This window comes from Ammospiza nelsoni, chromosome 17 (genome assembly GCF_027579445.1).
Source record: "Ammospiza nelsoni isolate bAmmNel1 chromosome 17, bAmmNel1.pri, whole genome shotgun sequence".
Classification (NCBI taxonomy): Eukaryota; Metazoa; Chordata; class Aves; order Passeriformes; family Passerellidae; genus Ammospiza; species Ammospiza nelsoni.
Genome location: NC_080649.1, coordinates 5,534,655 through 5,553,784, shown reverse-complemented (window position 1 = coordinate 5,553,784; position 19,130 = coordinate 5,534,655). Strand labels below are relative to the sequence as shown.

At 42.8% G+C, this 19,130-nt stretch overlaps 2 protein-coding genes across 11 annotated transcripts in view; both read left to right on the top strand.

The window, feature by feature from the left end:
- The window catches only part of SUN1 (Sad1 and UNC84 domain containing 1), a 32,857-nt gene extending 26,920 nt beyond the window's left edge, over window positions 1-5,937 (top strand). For all 9 annotated transcript variants that reach the window (XM_059484558.1, XM_059484560.1, XM_059484563.1 and 6 more), the window contains 7 exons: window positions 173-312; window positions 849-1,099; window positions 1,625-1,709; window positions 2,117-2,232; window positions 2,690-2,857; window positions 3,677-3,769; window positions 4,181-5,937. In XM_059484558.1, coding sequence (XP_059340541.1) covers window positions 173-312; window positions 849-1,099; window positions 1,625-1,709; window positions 2,117-2,232; window positions 2,690-2,857; window positions 3,677-3,769; window positions 4,181-4,294 — 967 coding nt within the window. In that variant the 3' untranslated portion in view covers window positions 4,295-5,937. The remainder of the gene's footprint in view (window positions 1-172; window positions 313-848; window positions 1,100-1,624; window positions 1,710-2,116; window positions 2,233-2,689; window positions 2,858-3,676; window positions 3,770-4,180) is intronic.
- Window positions 5,938-6,482: 545 nt separating this feature from the next.
- Window positions 6,483-18,080, top strand: GET4 (guided entry of tail-anchored proteins factor 4). Of its 2 annotated transcripts, none has more exons than XM_059484341.1 (9): window positions 6,483-6,673; window positions 10,657-10,735; window positions 11,143-11,224; window positions 11,500-11,649; window positions 13,275-13,413; window positions 15,180-15,320; window positions 15,405-15,480; window positions 15,639-15,711; window positions 16,760-18,080. In XM_059484341.1, the coding sequence occupies exons 1-9, from the start codon at window positions 6,516-6,518 to the stop codon at window positions 16,846-16,848; spliced, it is 987 nt and encodes a 328-aa protein (XP_059340324.1). In that variant the 5' UTR covers window positions 6,483-6,515; the 3' UTR covers window positions 16,849-18,080. The 2 variants fall into 2 exon arrangements, with proteins under 2 accessions (XP_059340324.1, XP_059340325.1); XM_059484342.1 differs by lacking the exon at window positions 6,483-6,673 and adding an exon at window positions 6,925-7,358.
- Window positions 18,081-19,130: the final 1,050 nt, after the last annotated feature.

Sequence of the window (19,130 nt, the reverse complement as noted above, 5' to 3'; positions counted from 1 at the left end):
TTCTAAGGATGCCTTAAGTAACAGTGTGTTACAAGTGCAAGTTCACTGTGTGTGGTGAACAATTGGACTGGAAGAGCATTTTGTATTAGACAAGTATATTCTCACACCTTTGGAAGTTGATGGAATGATTCCAACTACTCTTTCCTAATAATTGACTCCTTGTTTTTGTCAGAGATGATGATCAATACAGTCTACTTATGTCCAAAATTAAAAAGCTAGAACTGGAGCTGGCTTCTATGAAATCAGAGCTGTTATCTGGGGAAAATGTGAAGACAAGTTGTGAGAAAATGGATGTCATTAATGAAAAAGTAGGTTCTGCAACTTCTCTGTCCCAGTAAAATTTGATATTAATTGGTTTTGTTCACTAATTTTCTTGAAATGCACTGCAATCAGTAACATGGGGGTAGTATTAATCTTAAAGAATGACAGTGTTGTATGTAGGGTTACTGTGAATTTTTCCATTAGTGCATAACATAAACTCCTAGGGAGGAGTTTATTCCTTGTTTTCTACAATGGCAGGGGTTTGATTGGAAGCTATGACATAGCAGCAGTTCTCTTCACAGTATTTGTTGATGTATTTTGCTAATCCATGGAAATATGGAAAAGAAACTAATGTAAAATCAAATTAAGTTTGTTATCTGAGAGTTATTTCTAAAAAATCCTGCCTAAGTTCTTTTGAAGCCTTTTAAAAGGTCTGATTGGAATGTAGCCAACAAAATACAATACAACAATACTGAGATGGGATTATCAACTTAAATAAAGACTTGTGATAAAGGCCTGTTGTATATTTATATATATATGTTTATAAAAACTAATAATTGTAATTATTAATGGCTTCCACTAGGTAGATGCCCAGGTCAAGGAATCTGTCAAGCTATTGCTTTTTGGTGATCAACAAGAAGACTTGCCTGAATCACTTCTCCAGTGGCTTACCTCCAATTTTGTGAGCAAAAGTGATCTACAGACTGTGCTGAGGGATCTTGAGTTGCAGATCCTCAGAAATATTACTCTCCATATGTCTGTAACAAACCAAAAAGTAACATCTGAAGTAGTTACAAATGCTGTGACTAATGCAGGGATTTCTGGAATCACAGAGGCGGTGAGTGAGCTTTAATGCCTCAAAAATTCAACTAAAACTGGAAAGAGTTCTTTCATGGGCATTTTGTGGAGCATGACTGTCAACATAAATGTTAATGATTTTAGGAGATGTCAGGAACATCAGCTGAAATGAGGAGAACTGCAGAAAATGCTTTATTGAGTGGATTCTTGCACCATTGATTGTTGCCTATTGTCAACATTTGTGGTTTTTTAAAGTGTGCTATCTTGAAAATTGAATTCCCAAGAAACAAGTACACCAAAGAAATGCAGCTCAGGGTCTTGGGAAGAAGGAATGCAGATTTTAAAAACAAAACAAACCAGCAGTCAAGATGCAGTATGAACTTGTATTTTAAGACAGACAACGTCCATTAAAAGTCACCTCTGTCTTGACAGAGGCTTTCAAGGACTTGTGATGAAGTGCAGCATCTCAAAGAGATGCTTGCACCTTCACAGATAGGTAAAGATCAATTATTTTATTGCTTGATCTATTAAAATATTTTTCTTCCATTCTGTTGTACGCCTCTAGCAAGCACAGATTATTGTAAATAATGCACTGAAACTCTACTCTCAAGACAAGACTGGGATGGTGGATTTTGCCTTGGAATCTGGAGGTAAATAGTAGAGGAAACACCATTTTACTACTCATGCTCTTAGTAGTATTTACTAGAAATATTACAATGAAGAGTAAAGCTTAGTAGGGCATTTTTGTGTGTTGCCTGATGATCAGATCATTGCAATCTGTGATGGTGTTTACAGGCCTGTACATCAGCCTAGGTGTGCATGGACATGGATAGAATAGTTCTCAATATATCTAAAACTGGATAGGAAAGAAATTAAAAACCTTTAACCTGTTCTTAAAATAGCATTGTATGTGATAGAAGCATTGCATCCACAGAAAGTTATTAGATCTTAACAATATTTTTATCTGGTATTCATTAAGCTTTATATAAATCTGTGTTAATTGCTCATTCCTTCTTGAAGACTTCTATTTCTGCTAACCTGATCTGTCTTTTTTGAGGTGGCAGCATTCTGAGTACTCGCTGTTCTGAAACCTATGAGACCAAGACAGCATTAATCAGCCTCTTTGGAATTCCTCTGTGGTACTACTCCCAGTCTCCCAGAGTGGTGATTCAGGTAATGAAAGGCCAAGGAAGCAAATGCAGCAATGTTATTTTGTGTGGAGTGGTTTGGGTGGCTCTTTGGGTGCTGGGTGTATCTCTGTAATGGGGCACGGGTACTTGGAGCTGTTTCTAAGAGTGGGATTCCTCTGGCAGGCTCTGGGCACAGCTTAAGTCCTAGTCTAGCAAAACTGAGAGTCACAGGAGGCTTGGGTGCTGCACTGGGGTTGGGAGGGTTCCTGCTGAGAACTCATCTCAGGCCAGGTCTTCAAAACACCCCTGGTAGCTCAGGTGGGTCTGCTGCCTTCCTGAAGAGTTCCACCAAGGAGATTCTTTCTGCACCTTACTGTTTAAGACTGTCTCTAAGAACTCAGAATTCATTACAACTCTTTATTGCAATAAACAAGAAAACACTGCAACATTGTTTTTGTTGTTGTGTCCCATGTTGTTCTCTCCACCTTCCTTGTGTGCAGCCGGACATGTACCCAGGGAACTGCTGGGCTTTCAAAGGATCCCAGGGCTACCTTGTGGTGAGACTTTCCATGAAGATCTATCCAACTGCCTTTACTTTGGAACACATACCAAAAACTCTTTCACCAACAGGAAATATCACCAGTGCTCCTAGGAATTTTGCAGTATATGTAAGTCTGTCTCTAATTTTGAGTTGATGTTTGAACACGGAATATTTGTGTTATGTACCTTGGAGGAGAGTAACTTGAGCAAGGACAGCTTAGATGATAAACTGTTTCACTCATTGCTCTTAAAAATTGCTTTTATTTGTGAGCTTTGAGATTATAAATAACAAGTGTTGCACCTAATTTTGGATGAGCTATTTACTCTTGTTCTATACAGTAGTAAACACTGATGGAGGGAGATGATATTTTTTTATTTGATCTAGTTTTTTCATACATTTTGTTTCATCCTCCTTCCCATTCTTCCTCTCTCCACCCACTATCCCTCCCATTTTGTCTCTGCAGCTTAACTGTGATGTGCCTTAAATAATTTTTTTAGTTCGTTTTCCCCAGCACCACAGTTGTGTAGGCAGGATTTCAGAACAGAACAGACCACAGGGTATATCAGAGAGCAGCTATGATATCTGGGAACTTTTTGTCATTTTTCAAAATGCTTAAACAGTCGCCTGTAAGCATCTGAATCTTGACTTCAGCCTTGATGTTCTCTCACTGTTTGTCCTGAACAGTTTATATTGTACACTGTGATAAGGGTTTAGCCATGAAAATTAAAGGGTTTGACCATGAAAACATGTAAACAGCACAGCTATTTACAGGGCAGGAAACTGGAATACACAGCTGTGCTTGGACTTTTAATTACATGGGAAACATTCTGATCCTGGCTTCATAGACCTTCAAGTGCTGTCTCTTGATACTCTGTGTAGGCATGCGTCTGGTTTGGATTTGATTGGAAATTTGATGGAAGCAAAAATCCTTCTGCTGTTGTTACAGGGTCTGGATGATGAATATCAAGAAGAAGGCAAGCTTCTAGGAGAGTATGTCTATGATCAAGATGGAGAACCACTGCAGATGTTTCCAGTGATGGTAAGTCTGAATTATAAGGTTTAAAGTGTCAGGAGAAAAGTACTTTTATTTTCTACACTTGTGTGCAATGAGCAGTGAAGGGAAAAGCCTTGTTCTCATGTGGGTACTGTGGAAGCTGAGGTTTGTGTCTCAAATCCATGGCCTGAATAGATGAGAGGGGAGGAAGGTTAGTTGCTATGTGGACACAGATGGGGGAAAGTTGCTAAACATGGGGAGAGTCTGTTCCATGCTGCTTCAGACTTTCAAATAATTTTAAGGCAAGGGAGGTTCTCAAAGGAACAGAAAATTCTCAAGGCATAGCTTAGGTCCCTGCAAGTACCAACAGTCATTAACAACTAAGAAAGCTTCAGTTGCAGATGTTTATCCCAGAACCCTGACACTGATTTGTGTGTTTGCTTTTTCCTTGTCCAGGAGAAAAATGAAGATGCATTCCAAATAGTGGAGCTAAGGATTTTCTCTAACTGGGGCCATGTGGAGTACACCTGCCTGTATCGGTTCAGAGTGCACGGGAAACCTGCCCAATAATCCACACTACAGCTGGGGGTGGCTGCTTTGTACATTTTGTTCCTAATCTGTATATACTGGGAAGCCTACAACACTGGAATCTGTAAAGGACGAGGATGCAAGATGCACACTGCAGAACTGTTGATCCTCTGATAAAGGCAGAAGACTGTCAGCAGAAATGTATAAACCCCAATTTTAATTTACTCTAAAGCTCAGCTTGTAATTGCCAGTTTGCTTCATATTTCTGTGTCCATGCTGAGAGAAATAATGCATGCAAACAGCTCTGGTTCATAAAGCCCAGCTGACAAACAGGTGACACACGTTTTATTACAAATGAATGTATAGGTTTTTTAAAAAGAATAAACCACACTTTCTGCAACTAGGAATCTGTTCTTTTTTAATCCAGGACTCAACTGCATACTTTTGCTAGCTTGGCACCATAAGCCAAAAACTGTGGTACATTTTGAACACTGACTGTGGCTAAAGGTGTCCTTCAGTTGACAGTTGGTTGTAACCTTTTTGGTGGATCCAAAAGGGCTTCTTTGCTACATGTTGAATATAATAAATACTACTGTCAGGGAAAGCTAACACAACCAAAACCAGTTTCAACACCAGCGACTGAGAATGCTTTACTGTAATTTGTGGCTGTGAATTGCTCTAAAAGTCAGGGATAACTTCAGTTACTTAAAGTTATTTTAAGGGTTTTTACCATGGCAACTTGGCCAGTTTGTTCTTTTTTTAGTGTCAATCCCACATCGACCTTGATGTACTGACTGATGGGCTCGGAGCTGATAAGCCTGCTGAATTGCTCAGTAAACACTGCTGTACAGCAGCTGCACTACCTTACTTTGTCCAAAGTGGGACAAGATTTCCTTAGACTGGTTGATTGTTATTCTCCTTTTGTACTGTGAGAATTCAGTGTGGAAAACAAGCCTGAAGCAATTCTCGCTGCGTCACAGTTACCAGAGGGACTCGAGCTCAGCGCTGCTGGTGCAAACACGGGCATTCCTGATCCTCCCCAAAGCCTTAGTCGGGTACCAGAGGAGTAGAGTTGCTCTTGGAAACAACATTTTCACATAGAACAAGGTGAAACTGCTTGTTGCCCCCCTTAGCCTTGCTGCTTTGAAGATCCTTTTTGGAAAAGATTCCTGAAATTCACTCGTTTGCAGAATTTTTATCTTGCTGTTCCTAGTGCATTTTGTAGTTACACAGAACTGTTACACATGGACCTGCTGACTGGTTTTCTGAATTGAGTTATGTATGTTGCACAACAGTCCTCGAATGTTTGAAATACAAAGTCTCCATGTGAAGAACTGTTTTTCACTCAACCTAGAGACAGAACCTATGGCCTACGCAGAGGAGTAGATGACACATGTACAGGTGTTTTCATATTATAGGTTACATATTTAAAATTAGAATTATCCTGTATAAATTGAAATTAGGTAGCTGGGGGGGGAATATTTTGAATAACACTAACTTATTTTTAAAAAAGCAAGATAGGACTTGTGCAATGTATTTTTGTAAATGCTTTTCAAAATGTGTTATTCTTTGCTGCCTCCAAACTGACAAGATGCTATTGAGATGTTTAAATAAAGAGTTTTAATTTTTGAAAGTGCATGTAATACTTGAAACAAGAAATAAAGCCTCTTTTCTGTTTTTTTTTTTTTTTTTTTTTTTTTTTATCAGGTGCTTAAATAAGTGAAGAAAGAGTCCAATGCAATGTGATTCCAATGCTCCGAGCTGGGGCAGGGTTGGGGGATTTCACCGAGGTTTTTACAAGGGGTAGGGGCATAAAGCTGTGAGGGGCAGGACCAGGAGCAGCGTGTGGTTGGTGGGGCCTGGGGAAAAAGCACATTTTGGGTGGGTGCTGGATCCTTTCCAGCTGTGTGAGGGAGGGGAATTGCTTTAACTCCTGTGCCCTCAGCCTTGGCTGATCCCTGCGCCGCACCACTCCTCAGCCAGGCTGCTTGCCCGCGCTCCATCCGCCGTTCCTTGATTTTTATTAAGGTTATCCTGCGGTTTCCTGCGCTGTCGGTGCTCCAGGCCTGGCCGTGCCCGCCTCGAGTCCCGGGGTTCCCCTCACGCCGTTCTCAGCCGCCGTTACCGCTCGGGACGCCGCGCGCAGCCGCGCGGGCTGAGCCTCGCGGGCCGCCGTCCGAGCGGGCGGAAGCCGGGCAGCGGGGCGCCGGCGCTACGTGCGCATGCGCTTGGCTCCCGCCTCCCCTCCCCGTCCTCCGCGCTGATGGCGGCGGCGATCATGGCGGCGGAGCAGGAAGCCGCGAAAGGCGGCGGCGGCAGGAACCGCGGCGGCGTGCAGCGCGTGGAGGGCAAGCTGCGCGCCAGCGTCGAGAAGGGTGACTACTACGAGGCCCACCAGATGTACCGGACGCTGTTCTTCAGGTAGGGCCGCGCCGGGCCCGCCGCGCCGCCCCTCCCCCGCCCGGCCTTCCAGAGCCTTCCCACGCACTCTGCTCCGCTGACGCCCGCCGCGCCCACGGCCGCTCCGCATTGGCTGCGGCGCCTGTCCATCTCCGCGCCCCGCTCTCTGATTGGCTCGCGGGGGGGCGGGGTGGGGCGGGCGCGCGGCGCCGGCCCAAGCGGGGCCCGGGCCGGGCCGGGGAGCGGCGGCCCCAGGCTTGGCTTGGCTTGGCTCGGCTCGGCCCGGTTCGGCCGCGTCACCGCCCTCGGCCCCGGCGGCTCCGTCCGCGGCTCGGGCCGGCGGGGCAGCCGGGCAGCCGCTGCTTGCCGGCCTTTGGAGGCCAACCCCGGCCCGGTCTGCGCCCCGCCGGCCCGGGCACCGTCCGGTGAGGCGCCGGGGCTGTTGCGTCACGCTGCCCGCAGGTCACGGGCAGAGCGCAGTTTCGGTCCCCGTCCCCCAACGCCGCTCGGCGGCCCCGCGTTCCTGCCAGGCCGAGTGAGGCCCCCGGGTCAGCGGGATGGGCCGGAGGTGTCTCCCCGGGTGTCCCCCGGCGCTCCGGTCCGGGCTCGCCCCGTGCCCCGGGCCCGTCCTGGAGCCGAGCCCCGCACAGCTCTGCCCGCTCCGAGCGAGTGTCAGCGGCTGCCGGGAGGGTTCCTGGGTTTGGAGGTTGGTTGTTGCTCAGCAGGGACACGGGGTTACTTTGTTTCACGGCACGGTCACCCTGGAGCCGTGCTCGGAAAGGGGCTGCTCTCAGGGTGGCCGGAATCGCCTGCACCGAGCAGCTTTTTGGAATAAATTCCACTTGGTGTAGTGTTTGTGTACGTGACAGTGACTGAGTAGAGCAGGCCTTTTATTCAGAAGTGCTACTACTAACTCTTTTGTCATAAGGAGATTGTTTTTATTGCAAAGCATTTTTAGGCTTCATTTTTCAGGTCTGCTGCACCTTGCAGGGGTCACCCTTTCCTCATCAGACTTTAACATGGAGACCCTTGCCTGCAGGAGCACAGAAGAAGGTGTTTGTTCTAGGGGCTTCCTCAGCTGCCCCCAGCTTTGTTTACTTGTGATTATTCTGGGAGAGGACAGAATGGAAATTGATTCACAGAATCAATTAGGTTGGAAAAGACCTCTGATGTCATCAGGCCCAACTTTTGGCTTTCATCACCTGTCAGCTGGACAGTGGCACTGAGTGCCACATCTGGCTCAGTCCCCTCAGCTCCCTCAGCTGTTGTCATCAGACTCAATCTCTTGATTCTTCCCCAGCTCCACTGCCCTTCTCTGGACACATTCCAGCCTCTCAGTGTTTTTCTTGAAGTGAGAGGTCCACTCTCCCTGTCCTGTGTCCCTTTTTCTCAGTCCTCATCTGTGTTAGGATGAGAACAGGCCTATAAGTAAGCACAGAAAAATAGAATTCGTGGAAGAAAGTGGGGAGGAAAGTCCTTGGTGCATAATCCTGCTCCCAGCATACATCAGCCAGCCTGCCCTGCCCTGCCCTGTGTCCCTGCACCATCACATTAAATCAGTTTGTTCTTCCATAACCCCTCTGATGGGATCAGCCAGGCACCATCCAGGCCTTAAGACTTAAATTGTATTTGAGAATAAATCTAAATTTAAGACAAAGCCTGGCCTATTTTATAGTAGGGATTATGTGAAGTGGTGTCTGCAGTGGTGTGAGAAGTCTTGGCTCAGGAGGTCACTTCTCCAATCTTCTGGCTGTATTAACTCACATACTGAAGCCTCCCTGAATTAATTTGGAATCAAAGATCCTGCCTTTTCCATTTTAAATACAAGTGAAAGGATGTGTTCAGTTAAATGAAAGGGTGACATTTGCATGGCTGGGTAGTCTTGTCAATCCTCTGTAAAATGTGATAAAAATCAGCATTTTTATTTATAGACACATTAATGCTGATTGGGGTGACCTGAACTCTGGAACTGTGATTGGGTTAGCCAGTGCTTATTCCCTTTAAACATACAGGCCTGTAAAACATTTGTCTCATCTGTCAGAGGGTGAACTTGAAATCCTGACTCAGTTTCATGCACTGAGCTGTATTTTAGGGTGGAGGAGGGGAAGAAGTGGAGGAGGAAAGATTACCATAAGCCTGCCTCCTGCAGAGTTATTATCCCTCTGTGATCCACAGAGCAGGTGGGAAACTGCTGTTCCTGCCTAACCCTGAGCTCCCCCAGACACACCTGAGCTGGTGCTGTTTGCTACTCCCCAGGCTGGCTGAGCTCTTCTCTCTTCATCATGTGGTAACTGGGTCACTCCCAAAGTGTAATATCCTTGTTCCATCCATTTCTATTTCCCTGATACTCGTAGGTCATTTTTCTGGTGTAAATAATGTGTTCCAGGATTTCTCTTGTTTTAAATACCATTTAGAGCAATGTCATCAATATTTATTTTTATTAAACAAGTTTTCTGATAAAAGTTCTTTGAAAAACCCCAGCTCTTTGTAAAATTGTCTTCAGCAGCTTTTAGTGTCATCTGTAATAATTCTCAGATTAGGAGCTTCCACATAGCATTGTGAATCTACTGGCAGTAGAACTTGTGGAATTGGATCCATGCTGAGTCCAGCTCCTAGAAGCAAACCTGGAAGGGAGCCCAACTATAAAAACATTGGAGCTGGGGATTCATTTGACTCACATTTACCATGGTGATTGAGTTGTTGAGAATTATTCCAAAACTACCATTGTGCCTTCCATTATTTCAGCTCTGTTTTGGGTAAAAGACCTTGGTGTTTCTCAGAGCTGATGAGCAGGATGGAAGGAGTGTTTCCTCTCTTGTTTGTTGTCTGTGTGATGTTACCAGTAGGGGACACGTGTGACTGGAATCTGGGGCACAGCACAAGAGGTTTGGGATGCTCTGGTTGTCCCTTTGGTTGGTGTGACCCCATGGCCACGCTGTCCTGCTGTCCCACCAACCCCAGAACCACCCTCTGATACCCCATGGGCCCTCTTGGGCTTTGGAGCAGCCTGAGGGGCCCTTCAGGGGTTGAGGGGCTGCCCTGAGCCCCAGGAACAGAAAGGGGTGACAGGGGCACAGCCCAGCCAGTGTGTCACAGGGGACAGAGCAAAGTGCAGGTGCCAGACCAGCAGAGTAGAGCTGACACCTCTGTGATATGAACAAATCAGCTACTGAGAGCACAGGCCTTTTGAGTAGCAGTTGAGAGAAATGGAGTTTGGAAACTCTGCCACGCCTAAACTGCTGTTATGGGAAATGCTGTGTTTATAAGCTGGGGATCTCCAAGAGCTGTAGTACTGGCAGTGATGATGTGCAAGAGGCTGCAGGCACAGCTCTGTGGTAAGAGGTCCTGAGGTAACCACTGGGAGCAAATTCTTTAATTCCTTATTTCTTCATTAACTCTTATGAGTTAAGTGAGTCCACTTTTCTCTTATGAGAAAAGTGGAAGGTGTGTTTTGAAGCATTATATTTTGTTTCTTCTGAAGTGTTGCATGGTGAATCTTGCTGGCTGTGCTTGTCTTGCTCTCAAACCCATGAGGGATGAGCTCCTTTGGTTCACAGAGAGCCAGGACAGGCTGATGTCCCCTGGCAGAGTTGTTGTGGTCAGAGAGACTCAGAGAGACTTGGGCCAGTGGAAAGGTCAGCAAGCTCTCCTGGAGGTATTCCAGAAGTTGTTTCACTGGGATGGCTTTGGTAGAAGCTCAGAACATTTTGCTCAGTTGAAGTCTTGGGCTCATTCCCTTTTCTTGTTCCAGTCCCAAACATATTTGTAGCTCTCTCCATTTTCATTCTTATATTCTTTGTATTATTCCATCAGGTCTGGAACAGAAAATTGCAACTTGCAGTTCAAACTACGTCATTATTGAAACTAACCTGATTTCAAAACAAATCTCTTGTTGTCATTATTTTAAATTTTAGCCAACTTTTAATCCTTTAAATATAAGTAACTTTAAGCATACAAAACTAACTTGGTGGTAATTTTTATCATGGCTTTGCTATTTTTTTCAGGTATATGTCGCAAGGAAAACATGCAGAAGCAAGAGAACTAATGTATTCAGGGGCTTTACTGTTCTTCAGTCATAACCAGGTAAGTCACTGCTTTTGTGTGTGTGGCTTGAGGGCAGGGAATTGTTACTCCCAAGATTTTGAGAAATGAATGGTGAATTCCCCGTAGTAAATATTTGGGGTAATTGCTTTGTAATCTTTTGTTTTATCTCTTTGCTGAGCCTTTCTCCACGAAGAATGATTATGCCAAGCTGGAACATGCAGCAGTAGTGTTTGTGAGCATCCAAACAATGCCTGTGTTCTGCTTTCCTGGAGGCTTCCTTTTGATGCCATCAAATCACTATAATTTTTTTATCAGGAAGGCTGAGACTTGATACTGTGCCCTAGCTGTTGATAAAAGCATTAAACCTGCTGCTGCCAAAATTCTGCTTGATGTTTCTTTTTGTGCCCTGATACATTCATCACTGCCAGTATGTGTCTGTTTTGTAGCAAAACAGTGCTGCTGATCTGTCCATGCTGGTTCTGGAGTCTTTGGAGAAGTCGGATGCAAAAGTAGCAGAAGATCTTTTAGGTGAGCTGACCTCTGCTCTTGGTTTGGTGGCATTTAGTTGTGCTTTCCCTTCACGGTGATTTGTTAATGGTCTTGAAAGTTGCAATCCTTTTTGGATGCCTTCCCAACTCTGGGGGAAACTTTGCTATAGAATTGTGGGTTCCTGATGACTCTGTGGGCATGTTTGGAACCAACACTGCTGCCTGTCCTAAGGATGGATCTTAAAACTGCATTAGAAGCAGCAGATCATCTTATTTTTCTTAATGCTAAATATTATTTAATATTGTTTCTTCTAGAAAATTTGGCTAAATTGTTTAGTTTAATGGATCCAAATTCTCCTGAAAGAGTGGCTTTTGTATCCAGAGCACTAAAATGGTCCAGTGGGGGATCAGGAAAACTTGGACATCCAAAACTACACCAGTTACTAGCTATTACCCTGTGGAAAGGTAAGAAAAATCAACTGGCTTTTCTGTGTTTTCCTTTGAAAATGTTGAAAACAAGGTGTTATAAGAGATCTGCTTTGGGAATAATCTAAAGAAGCTGAGATGGAAATGATTGATTGATTGATTGATTGATTGATTGATTGATTGAGTTCTGCTATTAGCTGATTTTTGCATTTATGTCTTTTTAATGTTACAAGAAAAAAAATGGGTCTATAGCTCTATAATAGTGCAAAATCCAAAACACAACTGCAGAGAGGCTCTCTGTAAAAGGCAGGTTGATAATTTAGACATTGAGGTAATTTGATTGTGTCATTAGGAGGAAAATTGCTGGGGAGCAAAGATGTTCTGTTGGCAAGTATTTTTGGTTTTTAGTCCTGGATAAACATGACAAAGATTGAAAAACATCACCTGGCATCCAAAACAGTCTTTGGACTGTAATTAAGTACTTTTTGAGAAGTTGGCCAACAGGGTTATTTCAAAATGAATGCTGTTGCCTTTGATTTATGAGCCATTTTATCACTTGTGATGGGATGTAAGAAAAACACAAAATGCTCTAAATAATTATTATACTTGTGGATGATAGCCAGTATTTACAGTCTTGTGTTCAAAACATAGCAAAGGTGATTGAGAACAGTTGAATACATGCCATTTTTAATGTGGTTTCTCAGGGATAACTGTGCAAGATGATTGTTGATTTTACATTTTTCAGTAGCTGCCAATGATGACAGTGGTTTCATGTAACAACCCTGACCCAATAATGGTCAATCTGCAGCCTCTCCGTGTGCCATAGGCAATTCCCCAGCTGCTCTCCTGGGATTTGTGTTAGCCTGGTGGCTGCTGCCAGCCAGAAAGGGAGGATTCTTCTCACTGCATTCAAGTCAGAGGCTGCTACAATTAGGATAAGAAACAGTTGCATTCTGAAACTAAAAGTCCCCATTTTGTAGCTCACTGTTCTCTTGAAGAGCAAGATGCCTACATTTTCTTATTCTGTAGCTTTTGGAGTTTCATCACAAAAGGCTCAGGTTTTTAAAACAATGCTCTCAAATTCAAAATATTAGCAGTTATATCCAGTTTTGTCATTGCTGTGATTTTACACAATCCTTTGCTTCAGGTTCTAACAAATCTTTGCCATTTCTTACACCATTTTTCCTGCATAATTGCTGTTCTGTTCAGCATATGAAAGTGATTTTAGTTTTGGTAGCAAGAGTGGGCTAAGCTAAAAATAGGGAATAAAAAAAGGATGCTGAAGCTGCTGTTGGATTTCTTGGTGCACTTGGTCTAATATGAAATTTCTTGATTCCTGTCCCAGACATTGGTGATAGCACATGAAGTGTCAGCATTCACTTAGACAAAATGATACAACCCAAGTTCAAACTAGCAGTAGCTGTAATTGAGTAAACTGTATTTAATAGCAGTTGTTCAAATGTACTTAGAGTAAAATTTACTATCATCTCCCTTTATAAATTATCTGTAGCTTACAGACTTTTTACCAGCTATCTTCTTTATATACCGCACCTGTAACTCTTGTTGTTTTACCAGCTAATAAACTACAAGCCTAATAAATTTATTTTTATGTTCAAGTTAACTGAACTGATCTCTTAAAAGCCTTTTCCTTTTTCTTTTTCTAGAGCAAAACTATAGTGAATCTCGGTATCACTTCTTGCACTCGACAGATGGTGAGGGCTGTGCAAACATGCTGGTGGAATACTCCTCGTCCCGCGGCTACCGCAGTGAGGTGGACATGTTTGTAGCTCAGGCAGTACTACAGTAGGTGTTCAACTCCTTCTGAAGCATTCTGCTGACATGACATTGTGTGTGGGACCAATCTAATTTAACCACACAGAAACTGTGAAACTGGCCAGAGCAATGGGAGAAAACTGTCTGAAAACTGATGTGTTAAATTTGTCAGACTGGGGAGAAAAAAAGTAAAATAATGTATTAAGATCAAGTCCTGAAATTATATTAATTGCCTGAACCCTGAAAGCACAATTCTTAGCTTTATTAACACCACTTTAGGTCTAGTTAGGGGTTATCTATATGTTCTTACAAATACTGGACTCAAGCAGGCCCTGTATTTAGCACAGAACTTGCTCTCACTCAGGTCCTAAGAGGCAGCTTGTCATGGTCAGCCTGGTCTGTGAGCTGCAGCTTGATAGTTCTTGCCTTGACAAAGTTGTTGCTGGCTCTCATTTTTGGCATTTATTTTGTAGGAGGTGGGAATGCAAGCTATTGTGTGCTTTTGCAGAGCTCATGTAGAATGAAGGTTGACAAAGCCAATTTTACAGTGTTCAATCAGCTGATGGCTTTCTTCAGGCAGGGAAGGCAGCTCATGGAGGAGTCTGAGGAGGAGGTGGAGACAGGACTGTGTGGCAGGGAGTCAGGGAAGAGAGTAGGTGTTGGGGGAGAGGGAGGAGGTGAGAGCAAGTTTGTCTCTCTTTTGGCAGCAGTGAGCTGTCATGTCAGATTTGTCCTGCTTTCCATAGCTGGTTGCTATAGATTGCTGTGATTTTGAGCAATAGCAAATCCTTTATGGAAATCCAATATGTGAAGGACTCAAACAATTTTATGGGAAGAAACTCTGTGGAGAAGTTAAAAGATTATTTTTTCAGTGTTTATACAGTACTTCTACTGCATCATTTACTGGTTTATATGTCAAATACTGTGTTAAATCCTCTTGCACAGTAGTTTATTCTCTAATGAAAATAATTGCAGTTCCTTGCTGTCAGTGAGGCAAAACAGCCCCAAGCCCTTGCACATGTGAGGGTACAGAATTAGAGGCCAGCCTGCCATCAAAAATGACATGGCTTGTAGCAGCCTTCCTAGTGCCTGCTGACAGCATTTGTCCCAGATAAAGGCCTGTCAGGCCAATGGGACTTGCAGGGATTGCCAGTTAAATTAACTGGACCTGAACAAGGATTTGATCTGTTTGAGGGATCGATCTGTTGGGGACAAATGGTTTGGGAGCTCAAAGTGCAGCTTTATTATGAGATTTTTAGGCATGTGTGTCAAGCTATTAGTGATCCTGATGCCACATTATGTTGAGGTGGAATAAAATGACAGAGTCAACAAATACTGACAGATACATACTAAAAGGAGATGTGTTTGGGGATGAATGGGTCTTTAATTCAGTTTTTAACTCAGCATAGTAAATCCTGGACCAGTAGATGCAATATCAGTTTCATGTGAATTACAGAGTAGCCAGTCTTTCCACATTTTGCAAATTGATGCTCTCTTTTAGTAACTATCCTATACAATCTGCTTAGATCCTGGTTGAACTAATTCTATAAATATTTAATGTCTGTTTTCCCTCCCAACCTGCCTATCGCACAGTGTGTTCTAGTAGTGATTTTCCCCTTCCTCAGCTGATGGCCAAACCATCCCCAAAAATGTCCATCTCTAACAGTTTTGTTTTGCCATCAGTTCAAGCCTGACATGGCCTCTATACACAAGTGATTTTGGCTTCCCTTTTTCTGTGGTGAAACCATTTCTCTACCCTTTGTTTTTAACTTGCCCCATTCTCTTTCCTTTTTCAGATTTCTCTGCCTAAAAAATAAGACCAGCGCCTCAGTTGTTTTTACAACATATACACAGAAACATCCTTCGATAGAGAAGGGTCCACCCTTTGTGCAACCACTGCTAAACTTCATCTGGTTTCTCTTGTTGGCAGTTGATGGGTACAGTCTGATTTCTGTCATGTCCTTCTTGGTTTCCTTTTCAGTTGTTAACTGAAATTACATTTTTGGTTGTTTCCTTTCTAGAGGGAAACTAACAGTATTTACAGTATTGTGTGAACAGTATCAACCTTCACTGAAAAGAGACCCCATGTATAATGAGGTGAGTTACTCATAAACAGGATTTAACTCGCTCAAGGAGTGAAATAATGGCTGATTGTCTCCAGCTTTGTAGAGAAGAGCTGGTGATTTACTTGCCTGGGTGACTTCTGTCCATAGTAAATGAAATAATTGCCTTTTTTTCACCTTGTGTCCCTGCAGTACCTAGATAGAATAGGACAGCTTTTCTTCGGAGTTCCGCCCAAGCAGACCTCGTCCTACGGGGGATTGCTAGGTAAGCTCTGCTTGGAGCTACCTCCAGCCTTTGATCAGTGACCTGGATAAAACACCTGTGTTGGAAACACATAATCTGTTCTAAGCAATTTATAATTCTTTTCATAACCTGTAGGAACAGCCCCTGCTCTAGAAGACAAAATGAATGAGTTGCATGTGAAGGTGGTTTGGGGGAACTTGTAGACTTTTCATCATTGAGAAGGGGAGAAGCAGTAAAAAAACTCTTATGGTTAATTTCTGACATTATGGTATAGCTTCCTAATGTAAAGAAGCATCTTACTGGTTAAAGTTTAATTTCCTCAGAGTTCAGTGACTGATTTTTCTTAAATCAAGTATATGGAGCTTTGTAGAGATCTAATCAGTACTGATACAACATGAATGTGTCCAAAGAGGAAGTTCTGAAATTAATACTGCCCTTCAACAAGGACTGAAATGGAATAGAGAAATTCAGCCCTCATTTCCTGGCTCTTGAATGAAATTAGCATAAAATTAATGTTTTCCCTGAGAACTAAGCTTCTTTGTAAAGTGAATGGAAGCTTTATGTGCAAAAGTCAATTCACTGAGACCCAAAAACATGATGAAAAACATGAACATCATGTTTTTACCATCTGTAATTTGCTTTTCAGCAATTCAGGCATCTTTAAATTGATGCCTCTGAGTTTCAGACAATTTTTTTACGCCATGATGCAGACTGTAACTGCTTCTTGAAAGTTTCACTGCTGGAGGTGTGTTTTTCCTCTTTTAGTTGGGTTTTTCTCCCCTCTTAGGGCACAACTGTAGCACATAAATATGTGACTTTGGGTTTTTCAAGTGTATTCTTAGAGAAGGAACAGTATCAGTGTACAGCTAAGAGTATACAGCTTCCCAAATCAATATTCATAATGGAAACCAGTGTGGGATTACTAATGTCTTGGTGAGACTCTTCTACTTCAAAACTCTTGGGGTTTTTTTGTTACAGAAATCTGTACTGCAGCAGGATGGAAGATTAGTTGAAATTTTTTTGAGATGTAAAAAACTAGTGGTTTTGACTGTTCTGTATTTTATTCTAGGAAATCTTTTAAACAGTCTGATGGGAACTGGGGAAGATGATGACACAGAAGATGGTCAGGAAGACAGCAGTCCTATCGAGCTCGACTGAATGTTGTTGTCATTGGGTGCCGTGTAAATCTGATGATTCGATGACTCCAAAGACACTTTTGGAATTTGAATCCTGCAGTTGTTTCTTGGCTCCTAAAAGGGCTCCTCTGGTCTTTTAGAAATGGTTGCTGAAATGTTTATACTGTCGGTCTATATTATTTATGTAAAAAAAAAAAGAAAGAAACCAACAAAAAGTAGCCAAACGAACCAATATCGGAGCAGTTGTTAGTGGGTGTCCGATGCAGCGGCTGGGACTGATTAAACATAGTCTGCGGTTTCTGATGCAGTATTCCCTTTTGCACAGTCTTTAATAAAGCATAAACATGGGGCTTGTCCTTCACGGCCTACCCAACACCATCTGTGTTCTGAGAAAGCCTCCTTGCCCTCTGCCCTCTTCCAAGGAAGATCTCGAAAGGCAGGGGAGCAGTTGAATAATTGATTTGCGAGGCTGGTGCCAAAAGTACTGCGAGACGAGCCGAGCAGCATAATTTGAGATGCACATCCAAGAGACATTGATACAAGAACTTGCTTCCACTGCCATAAGTAACATGCACACCCTTCATACTGCCTGCCCCTCTCCCCAAGGCCAGGCTCTGGCTGAGCCCACGCGTGTGATTAGCCGATACTTCCTGAAAAGCACAAGGTTGAGTAGCTCTTGAGTAAAAACCCATCAGTGGAATGCAGGTAATTGGCTTCCAGCTGGATCTCTCTTGCCTAGGTATAAAAATTTGGCATCTAAAATACATCCTGTGGCTTGTGGCTGTACTTTGGAAGAGATTTTGCCAGTGTAAGTTCCCAGCTGTACGTGCAGGCAGCAGCGTTGCTGTGGGCAGGGTACGTGCTTGAACTGGGTGGCAAGAAAGGGATACTGCAGAGCTTCTGGTTCTTTATGATATATTTATTTTTCTTGGGTGATTGATTCATTTAACACTTTCTGTTAAAAAAAAGAATAAATCAATAAATAATGGAGTAACTTCACCCCCAGCAGTAGGCATAGCCATTCTCCATCTCCTCTGTAATGCAGCACAGTCTGGTACAGGGAACAGGTGAAAGGGTGGGGAAACGCTTTATTTTTTCACGATGAAAATAAAAAGGCTTAGATTAATAAACAGCAATCATGCATGGGGGAGGGATTAATATAAATTTATTGACTGTATGAAAAAAAAAAAAAAGGCATTGACATGAAGACTTTGTGTTAATTGTGAAGTCTCAAATAAACACTTTATACCAGGATGTGCGATACTGCTGCTTTCTAAGAGTTTCCCAAGCAGAGCTTTACATTCCTTGCTATTTTTTTCACTCTGCATTTCACTGTGGCTCATCCAGCCCTCGGTGCTTCACTTCACCTCTGTGCAGTAAAGGTGTAATTCTCTTGGGGTATTGGAATATCTGGAGCAGATGGGGCTTGCATTGCTGTGCAGCAGGTTAAGGGAAGAGCTCCCTCTCCAGGTTGGTGTTGTAGACATTTAATAAATGATCTGAGATGCCAGCAGAGGATGAGAACCACAGCTTTCATTGCTTTTGGCTGCCAGGAATGTGCCTCTCAGGCAGTGTAAGGTGTCCAGCTCATGTCCCCTGCTGTGTCCTGTTATGTGACCCAGTGTGAGGTTTTTGCCTCAGCTCTGTCTGCAGCCTCCAGCAGCCCCCACTGTGAGCTCTGTGTGTGCCCTGACCCCAAAACCTCAGCCCTGACAGGAGGGCAGTGCTCCAGAGCTGGGGCACCAACAGGTGGATATACTAAATGTATATTCAATAATTACAACAGTATATACAGAACTTATGTGTGTGTGTGTATAAAATATATACCTAGGAATTTAAAATACATGTATACACACACACACATATAAACAGCTTTTTGTATAGATAATAATTACATACTTGTATTACATATCATTTATAATATTATTCTTAATTATACATGCACACAAAACAATTTTTATAGCTACCTATAAACAAAAAAGGAGCCCAGTGTGTCCTCTCCCTGCTTCAGCTGTGCCTGGGTTGGTAAGTATGTGTGAATGAGAGTGTGTGGCTAACATACACTTATAAATACTTTAAATATAAGTTAAATATATAATTATAGTTAGGCATACACATGTGCATGCAGATATACACCTTACATTTATAAATATATTTATAAATTATGTATATAAAGCATGCACATGTGTATACAATATATAATCACATATTTTAGAAAACAAAGTATAAAAATGTCTATACATAAACAGGTGTGTGAAATACATTTAGCTTATATCTTTGTAAATTGAGTATGTCTGAGTGCTA